Source organism: Piliocolobus tephrosceles, chromosome 4 (genome assembly GCF_002776525.5).
Source record: "Piliocolobus tephrosceles isolate RC106 chromosome 4, ASM277652v3, whole genome shotgun sequence".
NCBI lineage: Eukaryota > Metazoa > Chordata > Mammalia > Primates > Cercopithecidae > Piliocolobus > Piliocolobus tephrosceles.
Genome location: NC_045437.1, coordinates 152,868,255 through 152,890,088, shown reverse-complemented (window position 1 = coordinate 152,890,088; position 21,834 = coordinate 152,868,255). Strand labels below are relative to the sequence as shown.

General features: G+C 39.2%; 1 protein-coding gene across 2 annotated transcripts in view; it reads right to left on the bottom strand.

The window, feature by feature from the left end:
* Positions 1-8,510: 8,510 nt before the first annotated feature.
* The window catches only part of SPOCK1 (SPARC (osteonectin), cwcv and kazal like domains proteoglycan 1), a 513,777-nt gene continuing 500,453 nt past the window's right edge, over positions 8,511-21,834 (bottom strand). Inside the window, exons 7-10 of one of the 2 annotated variants that reach the window (XM_023195688.1) lie at positions 18,877-19,098; positions 15,372-15,434; positions 9,620-9,757; positions 8,511-9,137 (exon numbers count right to left, since the gene is read on the bottom strand). In XM_023195688.1, the coding sequence (XP_023051456.1) occupies positions 8,947-9,137; positions 9,620-9,757; positions 15,372-15,434; positions 18,877-19,098 (614 nt within the window). In that variant the 3' untranslated portion in view covers positions 8,511-8,946. The remainder of the gene's footprint in view (positions 9,138-9,619; positions 9,758-15,371; positions 15,435-18,876; positions 19,099-21,834) is intronic. The other variant, XM_023195680.1, reaches the window with a different exon arrangement.

The window sequence follows — 21,834 nt, the reverse complement described above, 5'->3', positions numbered from 1 at the left end:
TCTCAAGTAGCTGGGAGTATAGGCATGTGCCTCCATGCCTGGCTCCTTTAGCTCTTTAAGCATGTGTGTGTATGTATGTGTGTGTATATATAAATGTGTGTGTGTGTGTGTGTGTGTATATATATATATATATAAAATAGTTGTTTTAAAGTCTTTGTCTAGTAAGTCTTATGCTTCTTCAGGGAAAATTTTTGCCACCTTGCTTTTTTCCTTTGAATGGGCTATGTTGTTCTGTTGCATTGTATACCTTGCAATTTTTTGTTACAAATTGAGCATTTGAAAAAACATCCATCTCTTTTAGTCTTTGCAGACTTTCACTGTTCCAGGGCAGTCCTTTGCTAATTAACTAGGCAAGTCTGAGTTTCAGTTAATTAGCAAAAGCGAGATCTTAAAGTGTTCTCATGCATTGGGCCTGAGTATGTATCTTGCTTGGGCCTGTGTGTGCCTTTTTATTTTTCCATGTGCATGGCTGCTTTACAGAGAATTTTAACCCAGCTTCTCTTCAGAGCCTTAGATGACATATTATATGCCTCTGCCAAAACCTTTTGCCCCAGGCATCTGCAGGCCTGTAGTCTTCCTGGAGCTTTGATGGATAGTGTCCATTGCTTTTCTCAACCTGAGATTCAAGTTAGGTGAAACGGAAACTAGCCCTTTGGGAAGTCTCCAGACAAGTTAAAACTTTGCAAATAACGTGTTCTCTGTTCCCTCTGGTTCAGTAACTGAGCTGCCACCTCCTCCAGACCAAGGACCTCCCCTGAACCAGAGAAGACAGAGAAGACCTACTATTGTGAATGTGACCTTCTCTTGATCAAGTGTTGACTTTGTTGCTGTAGATCTTTAACATATTTTACAGAGCTCCTTTAAGGTTGTTTTAACCAGTTTTGATTTGGTTTTTGTTTGGTTTTTTGGTGTTTCTGTGAGGAGAATGAAGGCTTGGAACGCCCCTAGTCAACCATTTTGCAACATGTCTTGCTTTCAAAGGACTCATGTTTGACGAGAGAATTGAACATGGGAAGTGGCCAAGTACTATATTGACAGACACACATAGGGTGCTAGAAAAAGAAGGAATCCCTGCTTTGGGGAGTAATCTAGAAGGATTTATAGAGGAGGAATAATGCCAGTAAATAAACCAGCAGGAGCCAGTGCTGAATTCCTCTAAATATCTATTCCTCTCTATCCCACCACCATTGCCATGGTTCTGACCATTGTCATTTGTCTCAACAGTCCAGAAGCTTGAGAAGAGTGAAGATACTTGGGAAAAAGCATTTGAGAAGTGAGGAATATAAATATAAGGGAATGAAGAAGTGCAAAGGATCAATTACAAAAGAGGCTGTTTGCCGAGGCAATTAGTTCAGATTTGGGCCTGAAGATGACAGGAAACCTTGAAATTAAGTAGGCAATGATATGATCAGATTTGCCTTTGAGAATAAATGACTCCAGCACCAGCTGCATGTGGGATAGATTAGAGTTAGGCAAGGATGAAGCAGGGTCACTAGTTAAGAAACTCCTTGGACTGTTGAGACAAATGACAATGGTCAGAACCATGGCAATGGTGGTGGGATAGAGAGGAACAGATATTTAGAGGAATCAACAGAATTTAGTGACTTATTACAGGTTGAGACTGGGAGATAATGGCATAGTGGTACCATTTCTGAAGCTAAGGGCTGTTGGAAGAGCCAATTTAAAGAGGAACCTGATGACTTATTTTTATATCATTAATTTTTAAATCCCACAAGACATTATGGTGTATTGCTTCATAATTTTTTTAAAAAGTGCAAGTTAGAGATGAGGTTGATGTCCTCATTGGCCACTTGCCCCAATCCCAGTTCTTCCCTCAGCGGTTACCACTCCTAATAGGTTGATGTGTATCTTTTCAGGACTTATTCTGTGCATTTCCACGCCTACACTAAGAAAATGGAGAGTATCAGTTTTTAGATATCTAACTTACATATTTTATACTTTATATGTCATCTGATTTTTCCCTATACAACCAATATTTTATAGGTTTTTCCAGGTCAGTGTATAGAAGTTACTTTGTTCTTTTTAATTGCTACATAATATTCCACAGTTTTGACTCACCCAATGTCACCACTGATTAGTATTTAGCTTTTTCCAAGTTTCCTGTTCTAACAAATGGATATACTTTTACACATAACTTTATAAATTAGTATAATTTTTGTTCCTCCAGAAGTAATTACGGAGAAGAGGGCTTACTAAGTCCTAGGGTGTACATTCTTATTTTTGGAGCTGTTGCCAAATTACCCTCCATATGGCTCCTCTGACTGTACAGCATACAAGAGGGCTCCTTACCCTGCACACTCATCAATACTTGATATGATCAAGATTCTTTTCTGGGTGATAATATATCACTGCTTTAATTTGCATTTCTCTGATCATGGATAAGATCAGATATAGTTTCACTGCCATTAGTGTCTTCTATAAATTGCTTGTTTTTATCTTTTGCCCATTAGTCTGTTGGGCTGTATATTTCTTATAAAGTTGTAAAATACATACATATATTAGACCTTAATCCTCCATCTCTTTTATGTCACCTATATCTTTTTTAGCCTCTAGTTTATGTTACTAATTTTGATGGAGGCAAATTTTTTCATCTTCTCCATTTGGCTTATGTGTGCTAGGACTTAAGAAAAGCCTTGCTGACTCCTATTGTCATAAGTATACTTCTTATATATTTCATTCCGTCATTTGGATTTTTTTAAAATTTGCAATTGAGGTATCAGTGAAAAATTCAAGTAGAATTATCTAAATGGCAGGTGATTGTTTCAGAATGGAGCAGAGATCAAAACCTACACTTGAGATACAGATTGGGGGCATCTCAGAATGGAGATGTTTAAAACCGTAGACATAGATAAGATTGTCCAGAGAAAGCATGTAAAGGTAGAAGTGGGACAGGGATGCAGATCTGAGGTACACCCATACTAACAGAACTGGTTGAACAAAAGAATATACAGGAAACCTAAAAGGAATGTCTAGAGAGGCAGGAGGAAAGCCAGGGAATGGTGAATAAAAAGAACCAAGAAAGGCAAGCTTTAACAACGGTTGAGTAGCTACTGCCCTCAACATCGACCCATTTTGATCATGACAATGTCAATCCTTTTTTTTTTTTTTTTAAGACAGGATCTCACTTTGTCACCCAGGCTGGAATGCAGTGGTGCGATCATGGCTCAGTGCAGCCTTGACCTCCCAGGCTCAAGTGATCCTTCCACCCCAGCTTCTGAAGTAGCTGGGACTACAGGCACATGCCACTGTGCCCAGCTAGTTTTGTTTTGTTTTGTTTTTTTGTTTGTTGTTTTGAGACGGAGTTTCACTCTGTTGCCCAGGCTGGAGTTCAGTGGTGTGATCCTGGCTCACTGCAACCTCTGCCCCCTGGGTTCAAGCAATTCTTCTGCCTCAGCCTCCCAAGTAGCCAGGATTACAAGTGCCCACCACCACACCCAGCTGATTTTTGTGTTTTTAGTGGAGATGGGATTTCACCATGTTGCCCAGGCAGGTCTCAAACTGCTGAACTTAAGACATCTGCCCTCCCCAGCCTCCCAACCTGCTGGAGTTACAGGTATGAGCCACCACGTCCAGCCTCAACCTATTTTTCTAAAAGAATTATTGGCTGGGCACAGTGGCTCATGCCTGTAATCCCAGTACTTTGGGAGGCCAAGGCAGGCAGATCACAAGGTCAAGAGATCAAGATCATCTTGGCCAACACGGTGAAACCTCATCTCTACTAAAAATACAAAAATTAGCCAGGCGTGGTAGCACATGCCTGTAATCCCAACTACTGGGAGGCTGAGGCCGGAGAATCGCTTGAACCTGGGAGGCAGAGGTTGCAGTGAGCTGGGATTGCACCACTGCACTCCAGCCTGGCAACAGAGCGAGACTCCATCTCAAAAAAGTAAAAAAATAAAAATTATTTACACTTGTCTTGTTCGAGGTGGTAATAACTTTTTCAAGCAGGTACCAGATATTACTCACTTTTATATTCCTAGAACTGAGTATGTTTCCTGACCATGGTGCCATCCATCCATCCAACAGAGTGAAATCTATAAATCTACCAATTAATCTATAAGGGTTTGTTGAATGAATATTTTTAAAATCTTTCTTTAAGTCAATATATTAAAGCAAATCTTACCACTAAGAACTTTAAGAAACTACTGTGACCTTTATGTTCAGGTCTATAAACAAAGCTGGAAAATTGGCTTCCAATTCTTCTTCTGTTAGTCTTGGCCTTTAACATACTAACATGGCATCCATGAAGGTGCAACTTTAGGAGAAATGTGGGGTTTTATCTGCTGATTTGAGAGGAATTTGAAGTGTGTTCACAAACGCCAACAACTCTTTAACGTACCCTTTAACTACCTCAGAGACTTTACATTGGTCCTTGTTCTCCTGCTTAGTTATTTTGCGGATTTATGAAGCAACTTTTCTTGAACTGTCAATCTGTAAATTGTCTGTAAAATTTAGTCCAGAGGGTAAAGGAATGGAATTATTCATAAGATAGTTTCTACCTCAGCTCATGGAGAAATTACTCACTCAGGGTATAATTAAGTCATAGACACACTGGCCCAAAAGTGGATAGAGGGGAAACGGAAATAATTCCTGTTCCATTTTGGGTGCTTTCTGATGTTTGACAAATATGTGGTGTATTCACAAAGAGAGGAGACCCTAGGGTCCCCATAAAGGGAAGAGAGGTAAGTTGTGTTGTTTCTTGTTTGTTTTTCAGAGAATTGGAGAATAACTGACTAGGGAGGGAAGGGATAAGCAGAGTTTAAAAACTTTAAGGTTGTAAACAGGATGACAAGAGTGAAATCTGATAGGTAAGGAGTAAAGTTGGAGCCTGAGAGAGGCAAAGGCAGCCAAAACAAAGGCTCAGGTGAGTGGTTGTAGACCAGTGGTCTCCAACATTTTTGGCACCAGGGACGGGTTTCATGGAAGACAATTTTTCCATGGACCTAGGGGTGAGGGAGATGGTTTCAGGTTGATTCAAGTGCATTACATTTATTGTGTACTTTATTTCTATTATTATTAAATTGTAATATATAATGAAATAATTATATAACTCACCATAACGTAGAATCAGTGGAAGCTCTGAGCTTGTTTTCCTGCAACTAGATAGTCCCATCTGGGGGTGATGGGAGGCAGTGACACATCATCAGGGATTAGATTCTCATAAGGAGCATGCAACCTATATATCTTGCATGCGCAGTTCACAATAGGGTTCTCCCTCCTATGTGAATCTAATGCCACTGCTGATCTGACAGGAGGCAGAGCTCAGACATAAATACAAGTGATGAAGAGTGACTGTAAATACAGATGAAGCTTCACTCACTCACCTGCTACTCACCCGCTGCTCACCTCCTGCTATGCAACCAGGTTCCTAAAAGGCCACGGACTGGTATTGGTCTGTGACCCAGGGTTTGGGGACCCATGGTCTAGACTGAGTAGCACAGGGCATGCATGTGCCGGGTGCAGCAGGCGCCAGGCTAGACCACCGGCAGGCAGACCTCCCCACCACAATCAGAAGTCCCGACAGAGCCTTATTAGCTATCCCCTGTGTCTGCTCATACTATTCTGTAGTGATTGCGTGTGGAACATGGCCTGCTGAATGTACATTCCACCCAATGAAATACAAACACTCAAATGTTGCAGACAAAGTAAAATTTATTGAGACAGACAGAAATGCACCTACTCAGGACTACAGTTAAGCATTTATTATTAACCAAAGAGTTGTGTTCACATTCCAGATAAGTCTACGTGAAAAAGCATTCAGAATTTACTAGGTTTTTGCTACGTCACTATTTCATCTACAATAGGGACAACAAACTGACACTCAGGATTTGATGGGCTCTCACTACAATGCTATACATTAAACAGGGACAAACATCAGTGACTTTGAGAAAAAGTTATAAAAAGACCAAAACCACCCGCTGTAGAACGGGCTTTTGGATGTTACTGTACAGTGTGGTCAAGGTAACAAGAAAAAAATGCGAGTGGCATCCTGGGATGAGCAGTGGGGGCAGACCTGGACAGACACATTGTCATTTGCCGCTGTGGGTAAGAAAATGGGCATAAAGGAGGAGAAAGAGATACAAAACCTCCAACTCAGCAATAAGGTATTCTTATGCCTAGAATATTGGTAGAAACAAGAATACCTTCATAAGCAAACAACTAAACAGGGTGGAACAAAATTCTGGGATTTAAGTTGGATACCAAGGAAATTGTATTAAAAGAGTTGTTTATGGAATAAGAATAAAACTGTTCATTAAGAACTTTTCAAAAGTGAATTAGCGAGGATTCAGCTTAATACCTGTATCAAACAAGGGACTAGTTTATCACCATATTATTTTTATAATCAGTATTTTATGTGTACTTGATCACTGTACAAGTGACTCCTTGTCACTACTACAAGTGGACTTTTCGGAGGACTATTTCCAAAAAGAAGAAAGCAAACATTCTACTTCTAAGCATAAGGTAACTCATTATAATCTTTAGTACTTGTGGAAAATATTAAAGATCTTTTAAAAATCTAATGCTGTCATGTCAAAGTGAGGCATGAAAAGTATTACTAATGTGGCTCCATCGATTTGGGGGTTCCAGTCTGATGAGGGCTTTTTATTTAATATTTTGATGAATCAAAATATCTTCTTAGAATGTCTCTGAAAATGGCATCTCACTGCCTTACTGGGAATTGTCTATTGAGCACTCTTCTCCATCATTAAGTTAATGCTAAGGATCTTTAAGTGTCATCTTAATTTGATACTTGTCATAAGATAATTAGGCAAATTAAAATCAGTGGTTCACCCTGTTCCTAGAAGTTTTTCTAAGTGAAATCAATTTTTCAGTTTTAATCTCTTCTCTTGTACATTTTCCTAAGCGCAAAGCAGATAGTAACAATGATTTTCTTTGGTGATCTAAACTGAGATTTTATAATGTCTTGATTTTTAATATACTTTATACTAATTTTGTTATAATTAAGCACCTGTTTTCTAAATTATCTCAGTTTTGTTCAAGAGTGAAAAGAATATTGAAACAAAGGTGATGGAGTTGAGATCCCAATACAGAGCTTGCCTATGATCTGTCTTCCTATGGGGAAAGTAAGTACAAAACCTCAGGGTTATTTACAAAGCCACAGGACTTTGCTATATCAAGTAGTTCATTTCCTATCTAAGACCAACTGTAGGTATGATGCCACTTTATTCAGCCAATGCAAGGATTGGAACATGCTAATTTAAGGTGAGTTGTTACATCCAAATGGTCAGTCTGGGATGGGGGGTTGGTCAGCTGCCACTGTGATCATGTTTTGGTTGAACATGTTTCTGCTTGAGTTTACGTGGCTTTTGTGTGGACAGGCTGAAGTTGATGGGGAAGGCAAGAGATAGACATGTGTGTCAGAAAGGCTTGCTTGGGTGGTTGATTCTGATGAGGGCATCCTGGTAGATGAAAACCAGATGGGGCAGGAGCTTATAGACTGGTACTGAAGGAAATGGGGGAACTTCAGAGACTACTGTTTGGTACTTGTATCTGGGCCAGCTTGATAGGGAGAGAAATCCTAAGGAATGTAGGGATGATGACCCTACCAAATTTGGAACTAGACTCCAGTGACTTTAGTATCTTGTCATTTGTGGGGAGTGAGAGGGGGACAGAATTTGCTCTTAAAAACCCAGGGTTTGCTTCCATGTGCTATTATGACGTTCTTTGTAGGCCTCCATTTGGGATTGAGTGGTTAAAAAAAAAAATCTGTACAGCTTTTGTGCCCTTATCATGATTTGTCAGTAGAAAGGGAGTAAAAGCAAAACATTGAGTTCAGAATTAATTAGAAATTTTCTTCTCTTAAGGAACACCATAGTACTCTCTTCTCAGAGAACAGGGGATACGTGTGCATGCCTTAGAAAAAGCCCTTGAGTAGGTAAGGAAGGAAGGAACCTATGGCATACAGGATTGCTGCAGCCAAGGGGGCTTCAAGCAGAAATGAAAGAGATGGCTTGTGAAGCTGCCCGTGTCGTGTGGAAGTCACATGGCTTCTGCGAGCAAAGTGATTTAGGCAAACGGAGGTTTTTTCTCAATCAGAGGCTTTCAGTAACTTTGCTGATGCACAGAGAAGAGACCTCCTCAGCCTGCAGGCTACAAGAGCCAACTGTTAGTGCAAAAAAAGACTTTGATACAAATTTCTTATTCTAGAAATTTTGTTCCAGGTCTGGATAAGCTGACAAATTTATCATTGTTTTTCAAGTGAGTTTTTAAGATACCTAAACACTTTTTCTGAGAGGTATGTGTGCAGGCCACACACACACAGTCTTTATGCATGTACAGAGAAGTGTCCAGACACCAATTTTTAATCAAATGAATCCCCAAAGGGAGTCTTGACTGAATTAAGGCTGTTTGTTGTTTATAGGAAGCCAGATATAGTGATGTGAAAAAAACGAATTAATTTTTAATAATAAACACCGGGAGTAATGGGGGCAGGGGGAAAGGTACAGTGTGGTGTGTTTCTTGTTTTTCACGACATCTACAGGACACAAGAAAAGCACTTAGACACTGTAAGGCTGGGAACCATGCTGTAATAACCACCAGTGTGGGTAATCAAAAAGGGACTTTGACGTTTAAGAGGGTGGGGGCTCCCTGCACTGTCAGAATTCCACATAAATCACATGCTTGTTGGAAAAATCTCACAGGAAGGAAGGAGGCTCTAATTAAGTCAGCCATTTCCCTATCCAAAAAATAAACAACAAAAAAACACAACACCCTTTCTCCCATACAAACATATGCAAAATCAGAATCCTCTGGGAACAAGCAGTTGTCTTCCAAACCTTAGGTTGGGTATAGAGAGCAACAATGGAGAAGAGACCTTGGTGCCTTGGAGTCTTAGATACAAATGCAGGAATAGGAAGTGACTTGCAATTTTGTGCAAAACTTGTGTCCTCTTTCTTGTGGGCACTACCATATGTACCCGACCTCATCCTCTTTGTCGTCGTCCTCGTCCTCATCATCCTCTGTCACGGCTCGGGTGTGCACCCTCAGCTTCCCCTCTTTGTCCTTTGGTCCCAGCTCCCGTTCATCCTCTAGGTCATCCAGCAGGACCACAGAGCCGCCACTGCCAAAATCCCCTGAGGTTTCCTGCTCCTCTTCTGAAAGAGCGAAAAAAAGAGTTGAGGTTAGTTTCCACTTATACCTCATGACCCACGGCAGGGGTTCCTTTGCATGTAACTTAATTGTAGGGTAAAACCAAGCAGTTTACTTTCTGAAAACAGGAACATCCCTGCCCCACTGAGGTGAGTCTTCAGGGCACAGATTACAAACTGTGTTCTCATAAGAGCCCTAGAATTCTTGAGATGCTCTTACCAACCCTAAATGAGAAGTGAAGGCAGCCTAAGTTGCTCTTTGCCTACAGCAGTTCTGTCTAACTCTCTTCTCTGTTCATAGTGAGTTCCTGTCACCTGCCAAGCTAGCTCCATGTGAGCTCATGTGATTTCAGGGTCACTATGCCTCTACTATAAACTTAATGTAGACTGGAGTTACCTCTTGACATTCTTCTGCAGAGATCCTTACACAGTGAGGACCCACAGGCCACCCAGGTCGTTGTGGGGCTGATACAGGAGGCCTTACTCACCACAGCTCACAGCACCCTGTTTCCTGGAGCCAGCCAACTCATTCCCATATTTGTCCACACACCAGCATTGCCCCGTGCTGCCATGGCACTGTGTGGCTTTGTAATAGCCCTCCTCGTTACACCGAGGTATGAAGGCCCCTGGGGGAACAAAAGGTGCGACTTTAATCAGAGACATGCACAGATACTCAGGGTTAATGCCCCTCAACACAGGGAAGAGGGCTCACATGTCAGAATATCTGCTGCAGGGCCAGCAGCAGAGGATGGGGATGGTTGGCTATTAGTCAAATTACAGGGCCCTTAACCTTTAGAGGCCCAAATGCAATGAGCTCTAAAAGGATGTCAGTGTTTAAATGGGAACGATAATAGCTCTCATGTATTGAACACTTCTATTCTGGGCACTGACCTAAACCATGCTTACATATGTAGGTGTATATATACATACGTTTGCAGAATCTCTTATTCCCACAACTCTAAGAGATACGTACCATCATTACTTTTTAATATGAAACTGATGTCTAGGAAAATTAATCTTCCCAAGGCATCCACTAGTAAATATCAAGTCCAGCATTGCCAATACTTTGCCCAACCACATAAAGTGACTCTGTGAAACTGTTACAAAATTTTTTATATGCATTAACTACTGCACTTGGTGCTGACTAGTAACAAATGTTCTATGAACACCACCAGTCTGTGGATCACACAGTTCCAAGCTATTCCTTGTCACTGTCTTCTAGCCTCTAAGAAAGAGGTAATAATAGCTAAGTGCTTTACTTGCATTATTTCATCAAGCCATGCCAATATCACCATAAGGTGTTGCTATTACTATCTCGCTGTTTACAGGCAAAAAAATAAAATAAAATAAAATAAAATAAAATAAAATAAAATAAAATAAAATAAAATAAGCTGGAGTTAAACAATTTAAGCAAAATTCCTTCTTTGATTAGTTCTAATTTTTCCCTTTAAATCTTGAATGGGTACTACTCTTATTACATTTTTAACATGAGAAAATCATATGGTTTTTATGCTCTATATACTTTTAACAAGATGGATTGCTAGTGGCACAAATATACATGTATGTTACTAGGTGATTGATATGGTTTGACTGTGTGTCCCCACCCAAGTCTCATCTTGAATTGTAGCGCTCATAATCCCCTCGTGTTGTGTTAGGGACCCCGTGGGAGGTAATTGAATCATGGGGACAGGTTTTTCCCATACTGTTCTAATGATAGTGAATAAGTCTCACAAGATCTGATGGTTTTGTAAAGGGCAGTTCCCCTGCACACGCTCTCTTTCCTTCTGCCATGATTGTGAGGCCTCCCTAGCCATGTGGAACTGTGAGTCCATTAAGCCTCTTTTTCTTAATAAATTACCCCAGTCTCGGGTATGTCTTCATAGCAGTGTGGAAATGAACTAATACAGTGATTGAGGCATATAATTTTGTTTTGGTGTTTTCTGCATTGTTTCTATTGAAGTTCCTAATTCATAAAATGATTCAGGTAAGCTCTAGATATTTTTTTATGAGAATCTCTCTTTTGAAGAATTTGCCCATAAAAATATCTTGAGCCTGGTGCCCATTTTGAGGGATGAAAGTAGCATTTTGATTAATTTCCTGGTTTTGATTTACTTGGATCTTCTATTACCAAAATTTGGTAACTGATAGTATCCATTTCAACTAGGTTTTCATCATTGTTATAAATTGACTTACAGCAGTGGTTCTCAAAGTGTGGTTCCAGGACAAGCAGCAGTGGCACCACCTGGAAACCTCTTAGAAATGCAAGTTCTTGGGCCCCACCTGAGATTTAGAGAGTGGGGCTCAGCAATCTGTTCCTTTATTTAATCCTCCAGCTAATTCTGGTACACACTAAAGTTTGAGAACCACACGTTTACAATATTCTTCTATGAGCTTAAATCCCACTTTTGAATTCATGACACTATTTGAGCCTTTTCACTTCTTCATATTGTCAAATGTTTGTCTATTTCATTAGTTTGTTCAGAAAATTGTGTTGTTCCTATAGTTTAAGTTAAATCTAGTTGATTTCATTTTGATCTTTTTTTATAAATGCATTTGAAGCTATGAAATTTCACTTTAGTTGCTTCCCATGTATTTTGTATACCATGCTTTCATTTTCATTCATTTCTAGATATTTTGTATATTTTACTTTACTTCATATTTGATCAATATGTATTCACAAAACCAAATATATGGGGGTCTAGTAATCTCATATTTTACTTCTATTGTTATTGTGTCGTGGCCAGTAAGTTTGATCTGTGATCATTTATTTGAAATTTGTTGAATTTGCTTTTGTGGTATGGTCTGTGGCAGATGTTTGAAAGACTACATTCAATGCCTAGATTCAGGAATACATATATAAGTGTGAATGCTAACAAGTCTTTGTCTACTTGAACTGTAAGTTTCAAGAAGAGAATGTCAAAGTTTCTGAAGACCGCTGTGGATATAATTCCCCCTTACAGCTCTATTCCATTTTAAGTTATGAGTATAGTCATGTGCCACATAGTGACGTTTTAGTCAATAGACTGTGTATGTGACAGTGGTTCCATAACAATACCATATTTTTACTAATCCTTTTCTATGTTCAGATACAAAAATGATTCCCATGGTGTTATAATTGCCTGTAGTATTCAGTACAATAAAATAATGTACAGGTTTGTACCTAGGACCAATAGGCTACACCATCTAGGTTTGTGTGAGTACACTCTATGATGTTTACACAATGACAAAGTCACCTAATGACACATTTCTGAGGACCTATCCCTGTCACTAAGCAAGGCATGTCTATACAGCAACTGGTGGCAAAATAGAGTAAAAGGGATATTTCAGCAAGATGATTGCATTGTAAAAAACAGATTTGCTTTGTCAGATATTAATGTTGTTTAAAAAAGAGTATTTACCCTCATTTAATTTCAACTTTCTGTGGAATTATTTTTGTTATAACTCTCCTTTAAAGTATTAATCAATAATAATATTTTTGGCCTGTTCACATTTATTGTGATTACAGAATTTCTGCCACCATATCTGTTTCCTACTTACCATTTTTCCTGCCTTCTATGGAAATCAAGTTTCCTTTTTTCATAGGTTTAAAACCTATATATTCTAATATTCTTGTGGCTACTCATTTTCCACAGAGGAGCATAGTTTTTCCTAGTAAAATCTACATTTAGTCTCTCTCTCTATATATAATATTATATATATTATATATATATATATATTATTATTATTATTTTTTACCATGAACAAACCAGAAGCTTAACACATTCTTACCACCTGTTTCTCACTTCCCCCAAACTTCCCCCAATTGTCTGGAATTTTAATTCTAGGTTGCTATAAAACTATTTTATTGGTCTTCTTTATTTACAGTTAGCAGCATGTCATTTTTTTCATTATTGCATCTGAATAATTATTTCTGGGATCATTTGGTAGAATAAGTACTTTAGTGATATTTAAGTGAGTCTGTGGCTAGTAAGCTGACTAAATCTTAGATGGTTTCAGAGTATCTCTGGCATCACAGTTGAATGATCATTGGGATAAATTTAAAATTGTAGGTTCACAGTTATTTCCCCTCAGCACTTTGAAGACAGTATTTTCTCTTAAGTCAGTATTGCCAACAGTAAGTCTGATGTCAACCTGATTCTCATTGTACTGTGGGTAATTTTTATTTATAACAGTTTTTAGTTTTGGTTTTCCTTACAGGGTGTGTGTGTTTCATGAGAGTGTGCATCTTCTATGGAAGATAATCTGGGTGGTAACACCATCTACATCAGCCTCCTGAAAACAGAGGTTCCTGCCTACCACTGTATCTTTCTATGCCCTAATTTTCTGATTTTTGTGAGCTTGCTCACATTTCAAATTTGCCTTTTATTTAGTGGAACAATAAAAGTGTGGCATGGGAGGGACAGATTGCTCCTATTTTGAATCAAGACTTAAACCCAGACCCAGCTGACTCTAGGGTCTAGTCTAGAACATGCTACTCACCAGGCTATACCAAGATGACCATATTCTCAGAGATTAAATGAGACCATGAAACACCATATCTGTCACTTAGGAAAGGCTGCTGATGCCACAGTTAGAGGCTTAGTGGTGCCCATCCTCTCATTAAGGAGTGTATGCCATTGCATGTTATCCCTAGTTTTCAAAGACCAGTAGATAAAAAAGAAAATGTAGATGCTGTCAGTAGCCCAAAAAGAGATTTGTGAACAGATAATCAAGGACTGCAAAAAAAAGAGAACATGTAGAGAGCTGGCTCCTCTTTGGACCAAAAAAAAAAAAAGAAAAAAATGGGCTGAGCTCCTGGGTTGGTAAGAAGCAGGTGCTGCTCTAAATCGACAATGTAATAATTATAGCTGATAATAATTTGTTTTATTTATTTGACTCTGTATACCCTTGAATATATAACGAATTTGTAAGCAAATGGCATTTTTTCTGAGTCAGCTGGAGTAATCTCCGTAAGTAGGAAATGTGATAAAGCAAGCTTTAAAACAAAATGGGGTTTATCACAGGTGACCCTTACCAATGAGGCAATGTATACGATATCTATACTGCACAAAAAGAATGTTTTAATAAACAGCAATGTACTAATTCTTCAACTACCTGCAGATCATACGTACGTCACTCAAAATAATATCCACATGGAGAAATGAGATCAATAAACACAAGTCCTTGCACTGGAAAAACCTACGGAGGAGGGATCCAGCCACTTTGCCTTCAGACCAGAAATATATCTTTACGTCCTTTTACTCAGCAGAAGAATGTAGGCCCAAAGAGTTCAAAATCATGACAACTTTGGGGAAGTCTACATGCATTTTGAAAAAGCTCAAAAAATCCTGAGAAGAAATCACCAGAATTCATAGACTGCCTACATTTGACAATCTGCAAGAAAACTTGCCCATTTCCTTCTCCATTCATTTCCTTCAAATGAATAGAGAAACTTCTGAAATGGCAGACTGCTTGGGGAATGCACCTGCCTCTGAATGCTTCACAGGAATAATTCTGTATTACTGTGTTGCAGCTGACACTTCTTTTTTTAAAAGCAAGGAAAGCAAAGCAGGCTCTTCCTTTCTTCAGAAAACCAATGAGAATGGCCAATGTTTCTATGACAAATGCCAGGACTTCCTCCATGAGCTGGAGAAGGCAGGCTTGGAGCTAACAGGGACACTTTGAGAGGCCTGCAAGATGTGCATGTTAGGGGAACACATATTCACTCAACCCACTTGCTTCCGTGGTGTCCAAAGAGCCTGCACACTTTCCTGGAGGGATTAGGTGAAGGTAGAAATAGGTTTAAGCACATGCATGTCATTCAACCCTGTCTGATAAATTCTAAAGAGAGTACAGCCCATCTGCCTCCTTCAACAGACAACCCTATCTGGGGAATAGAGGAAATGCTGTAATTTTTAGACTTTATAGTTTTAGCACTGGAAAGAGCACTTGAGAGCACCATTCAATGATCTTACTTAGAAAGAAAAAGCCAAGATTTGTTTTAGCCTAAGATCAGGGAGGAGTTAGCAGTGGGGAAGGTGCTGGACTCCAGACCTGGCCAACCTCTCTTCCTGCTGAAAGAACACACAGCAGTTCTCAACCAGGCAGTCCTCTGTTTATGTCCAGCTGCCTGGGGTAAAACAAGGCATTTCTTTCATGAAACACTAGCCCTAATTGAATAACCATTGCCATGCTGATCATTACAAGGGACATGGCTGGTTTAATGAGTTATGTAAACGAGTGGCAAGAAATTGTACTTACCCAACAGGCTTTTCCCCTTGCTCAGCTTCTGAATTCTGTTCATTTCATTCTGGCAAGGGAGACCTAAAAAATAATTTCTGAAAGTCAGCTTCCAGATGGTATGGAGTATAATCGCTAATGATTGACTTCACTCTTGATGTGAAATGTAGACAATGACACACCTGGGAGTGGAATTCTTCCATATGCTATTACTATGCAACAAAACAAATTTGGGCCATTAGTGTTACTAATTAAAAAACAAACCTCATACCACAATGCACTTAAAATAGTATTTGGGGGCTACTTACATTGTATAGAAATTTTTCTTTCTAGCACCAACTCAAGCAAATACCAAGTATCTAATAGGTGGTATAATAGACTTTTTCCTTTCTATCAGGAAGCAAGTAATCAACCAAGGCTTATTAGTGGGGAAGTGTTCTGAATCCACAGATGAACCAACCAAAAGTGACAAATACTTATGTAGCCTAGGTTTTGCTGTAGAAAAGGATCGATAGAAATGGTTACTTCAGACCTCATGGCTCACTACCCCCAGGAAAGTAAAACACATGCTTTGAAGGACAATATGAAGACACAGAAGAGATCTGGAGAGGCAGTGATGAGACTTTAGGCTCCGCCACCTCCTAGCTGAATACTTTGAGCAAATCTCTTCACCTGTCCCAGTCTCTGGGTCCTCAGCGACAAAATACATGTCATAGAAAAGTTAGTTTCATTCCAAGCAAAACGAAAAGTGACTTCATTCATTCTTCAGAGTTTTACCATAATTTGCCTTTGCAGAACTTGTGGCTCTGGGAGTTCTGCTATTTGTTCATGGTTCTCCTGTCCTTGGCAGAGGAGTTCTGGTTCTCTGAGCTCTTATCTTTGGCTGATACTGCCTCTTTCTGCAGGCCCCACACTTGCATATAAAGTACCTAAGCAACTATTTACAACTCAATGATACCTAGTCTTGCTGCTTGTTCCATGAGAGAAACTGCTTGTAAAATACATTTTGTTGACTTCTTGTTTTAAGATGCTTTCAGAGTAAAGGAGAAATATATCAACTGAAAACATCAAAGGAAAGGAGAAGCAAATTTCATCTGGGTTATAAAAGGTAGCATTTCCTGGATGCTGTGCCACAGGTAGGGGTTCTGGCTTTTAGCAACTGCAAGAGTAAGGGCAGTCTATCCTGAGATGTCCCATGTGGTCAGCTCTGGCACTGTTACCTTCAGGCAAAGCATTAACACACAGACTCTGTGTTGTAAGGAAACCAGGCTAAAAATCAGGTGTTGCAATATGAACTCAAACCTAAAACTATCGCTAGGCCTAATGCTGAGAATCACTACAAGTATTTACACGACTAAAATTTTTAAATAGTCATTATTTTAACATTGACTTTAGGTACTAACAGATGTAATTAGAAAAGAGAAATGAGGTATAAAAATTGAAAATGAAGAGAAAAATTATCACTATTTCCAGATGGTATGATTGCACACATGAAAAATCTAAGCAAACTGACCAGAATAACTTATAAACAAAACGAGATTTTAGTAAGGTGGTTGGGAACAAAATTAATGTTGAAACAACCACCAGGGAGGGAATTTAATGCAAAAAAAACCCTGTTTCATTTATAACGGTAACAATAAAAAATACAAGGAAAGTATAATAATTGTTAGAACAAAATTTAAAAACGTAACACCACTGGTTGATAGATCTTGTTCTAAAACAAAATGATTCCATATTATACTGCTATTGATTTTTATTTGATTAATCTAATTTTGCCTGATACTTAAAAATTACCAATAGGAATTGTTTTTAATTGGATAAACTAATGCTAAAGTTCACGGAGGGAAAGAAACCTAATATCCAGGAAAATTCTAGAAAAACATTAATGGCAGCAAAGGATGATTCTAAAACGTATTATAAAACAACTGTGATTTAAAAGTCTAAAACTGATTAATAGTAAGAACAGAGTATTCAGCAATAGATCTATAGATAGATCTAAATACAGATCATAATATAGATCATAATATAGATCTAAATATAGATCAATAGATCTAAATATATATTATATATAGCTATATATATTTAATATATTAAATAGCTATATATTAAATATATAAAATATATTATTAATATATATTATATATAATTAAATATATATATGAAATGTATATAGCAACTGGATGACCATCCCCAGGGAGGCTGGGAGCCTACTTGACTGTGTAATACAGAATTTAAGTGAACAACAAAAGTTTTCCTTTTATGAAGAAAACATAAGACATAAAGTGAGAAATACCTTTCTAAGCTTTATGGCTTCTTAGAAGCCATAAAATATAGAGAAGCTTGGCTATCTTAAAATTTCTCCCTAACAAAAATGCATGAACTGTAATTTGGGAAAAAATATTTACAATACCTATGACCAGAGAAGTTCCAATTTCCTTAAAAAAAACACACACAAGAACCTGATAGAAACAATATACAAAGAACATATAGACATTTCAAGAATGTTTCATATGTACAGATGTTCAACCTAACTCATAAATCAAGAAGCTTGGTAATGCCATAGAGACTAGGTATTCTCATATATTTTTGGTGAAAGTAAAAATTGTTACAACCTCTTTGGAGGTGAGGTCAAATGGAAAATATTGCTCAAATTTTAAAAGGCACATGCCTTTTGACTAGTAATTTTAAGAACATATCTTGAAATCTCATGCACACTTACTTACCTTTCACTGAATGCTCACGTTTTTTGTTGTGTGTGTATTGTCTATGCATCCGTAACTTAAATACTTTCATATTAGCAGCCATCCTCCTTTCCTGGCAGTGGGATGTGCCAGCTATGCCTGTAGTTGTATGTTCTCCCGATGTGGGCCAGTCTCTGCTGGTCCCATTAACTGTGAGTGCCATACTCAGTTGCACCCCCCAGGCAGAGGGAGGTGAAGTCAGAGCATCTGCCACTGGCTACCTGTCGCTACTCTGAATCCCCCAGCAGGCCGATCTGTCTGACTTTGGGTTATATGAAATATCCCAGTATCTTTTCTTCTATTCTTCAAATCTTGTCTCTTTTTTTCATTAGCTAGATTTTATTTATAACCAAAATATCCTTGTCTAGGACACTTAGTATAAATCTGAACTTATCCTAGAGAAACTGACAAGTGACTTTCTCAATGAGAATGATATTCATTGTCTCTTACATTTGTAAGGTATTTTTTACATTGAGAGGATTGTGTAGTGAAGGTTTCCATACCCATTTTATAGAGGAAAAAAACAGACAGTTGAGAGACTTCCCCAAAGGGAGGAACAGACAGAAGTAACTGACTCCTTGATTACTACTCTTGGGTTTTCTCGTAAACCACATTAAAAGCAGAAATAGACTGAAAGAAATGAGACTTTGGGCCTGGCATTAAATGGAATGAATGATTTATTCTCTGGCTGTGGCTCTCTGCCTACTTCATAGACATATGCAGTCCTCCTCTGCTCCAGCAAGGCTGTCCTGGGCTAGGGACCCCACCCCTCCACCCCACCTTACCTCCAGGCTTCTGGAAGCAGTAGCACCACTCATTGTTAGACAGCTTGCCATCCTTGAAGGAGTCACAGGAGTTGAAAAGAGGCTTGATACAGGGCTCGTACTTATCCAGGTAGATGGCATTGATCTCCGAATGGTCAAGCAGGAGGTCGTAGTTCATGTCCAACTTGTTGAACATCCAGCCCAGGGAGTCCTTGCAGATGGGCAGGATGCTAGTGTCAAACCCTGCCAAGCAAAAGGCACATCTCAGCTGCCACCAAACCTGGTGCTTCTCTCCCTGCTCACTCCCCAGCTTCCTGCCCCAAGAAGATGCCAAGGCCCACCCGACTCCCCTCCTGAGGCTGTTTCCTTCCCCACATACAGATTTAGTGGTTCTCTAGAATATTTTGTGTTTTCTTGTGTTGTTTTTAAGTGAAATGGTTTAAAAGTCATCATTTGAGGAAAATATGTTCTAAAGGGGAAAAAATCCCCAACATTAACGTATCTGTGACATAAATCTGTATTTTCATTTGCTTAAAATGGGGTATGCCTGAAAGAAAGAAATAATAGAAACATGGTGAGTGAGAGGTATAGCTTGTGATACCAAAAACTATGCTTTTATATTTCAAAAAATATTGGAAAACCAAAATAAAATATTTTTAAAAGATAGCAGTGAAATGAAACAATATAGCATAATCCAGAAGCACCGATTGCATCCCAGAGGCCCTTTAAATCCAAGCAGTCTGAACATTTATGGCAAAACAAGCCAGGTGCCTGCCTCTGTTCCCCACTCTTCTCTTCTGCAATCCCCTAAGGAGATCCATGAGATGGAATCCAAATCAACTCAGACAATAATTTCTTTCTTATTTCCCTGGGGGAGAAGAAGTTGTTTTGTTAAAGAATTATTTGTTTCCACAATGGAAAGTGTATGCACTAAAATAATAACACTTAGCTCAATACTCGGGATATTGAGTCTACTGTAGACATGCCCCAGATTCAAAACTCATCATTTTTCAGAATCAAAGGTGCCATGCAATCTCAGGTTATTCCACAAACTGGATTTCTAGGGCTAGTTGTATTTTTCTGGAATACCAATGATAAAAGTGAATGTCTGTTGCTATATAGAAAGCATGCTTCTAAGCACTTTGTACTTAATTTTCTCACTGAATCCTTGTAACAGTCCTATGAAATGGTGCTATATCATTTCCACGGTATGGATGAACAGATGAAAAAAATAAGACTCCAGGTCATACAATTGTAGAATGGAGATTCAGACCCCAGCAAGCTTAATCCAGAATCTACATATTCTCAATGACTCCTCTGCTAGTTTTCTGCCTGATTTGATCTTCCTGTCCTGAGGCCATCCAGTTGGCCTAGAGTGTCATGTTTAGGGATGGGCAGTGCAAGAGGGGCCTGATGGGATCAGTTGCCCACAGCTTGGTCATTAAGTTTCTATGTGCATCACTAGGAACGCTTTCTTAGTGAAATATAGAATACAGTAAAGTGCACCCACTCTTTTTTTTTTGAGACAGAGTCTCACTCTGTTGCCCAGGCTGGAGCACAGTGGCACAATCTCAGCTCTCTGCAAGCTCCGCCTCCCAGGTTCACGCCATTCTCCTACCTCAGCCTCCCAAGTGGCTGGGACTACAGGCGCCCATCACCATGCCCGGCTAATTTTTTGTATTTTTAGTAGAGATGGGGTTTCACCATGTTAGCCAGGATGGTCTCTATCTTCTGACCTCGTGATCCGCCCATCTCAGTCTCCCAAAGTGCTGGGATTACAGATGTGAGCCACCACACCCAGCTGTATACCCACTCTTTTTAAAGCAGCATCTTTGCAGAAAAGTCTTCACTGTCCAGAAGCATAAGTACAGCATCTCCTCCTCTGAGCTCTCTTACAACCCTATGCTTCCCCTCATTGTCCATGCTTGTTAATCAGACTATTAGCTCCCTTAGGGGAAAGACTGTCTTGTGCCCTTCAGCAGCCTCAGGCATGACAGGCATATAGTGCTCAATTAAAAAAAAAAAAAAAAAAAATGTTGGGAGGAGATTTCTAGCTATTGTAAACTCTATTGCTTTAAACATAAAATCTTTCCATTTTTAAATTTATTAATATCTTAGAACACATTTTAAAATACCTCCCCTTTTTTTTCCAGAAGAGAGGCTATGGGACATAACGTGGCCCCTTGTTTGACCGAATGTCATGATTATCAGTAGTCTTTGATGATGCTGTCCTCAGGGGCTGCTGAATGAGAGGAAATAATTTACTTTGGCACTACCCAGCTCTACGCTTTTGTATACAATATTTTACCTACTATGCATCAATTTTATAGGATATTGATATTTTAATACATAAGGCAAGAGGAGTTTACTGCTGACTGGTCAGCAAAAAGAAGTGCCAATCTGGTTGGGCAGTAGTCAAAAAGTCAAGCCCAGCTCACCCCATTACTAGAAAATGGGTGCCTGCATCTTGACATCTGTGGTTGCCTGTCATGCAGGGGAAAGGACAGCAGCCCTTCTTGTTGGCCCCAAGAGTGCAGGACCAAGCAGAGTTCCAGGGTTTCCCCTTCAGAACTCCTAGACTCAAATGCAGCTCACTCCTCTGGCCTTCTGAGCTAACTAAGCATCATTCTTTAACATTCCCTTCACTCCAGTTGCTTCAGGATATCAAACCTAAAAGCCTCTTAGGGGACTCAATTTGCTTCTGGGAAAAGGCAGGTCTTTTGGAGAAATCTCCAGAGACTGGAGGCTGCAAGCAGCTGTTCTCCTCACATCAATCTGCTCTTTGTTGAAAGGTTGTTCAGAAAACCCAAGGGTCAGGCTGCTTCTAGTGGATCCAGGGGAAAAAAGTCTTATTTTGCTTTTCCAACAGACCCAACCACCAAGAACCACTTTGGGGACACTTAAATGCTATTTTTTCCTTAAGGTAAAAGATCTCAACTATTAAAATAATTGTGCCCTGGATTGATGTTCTCCACTGAT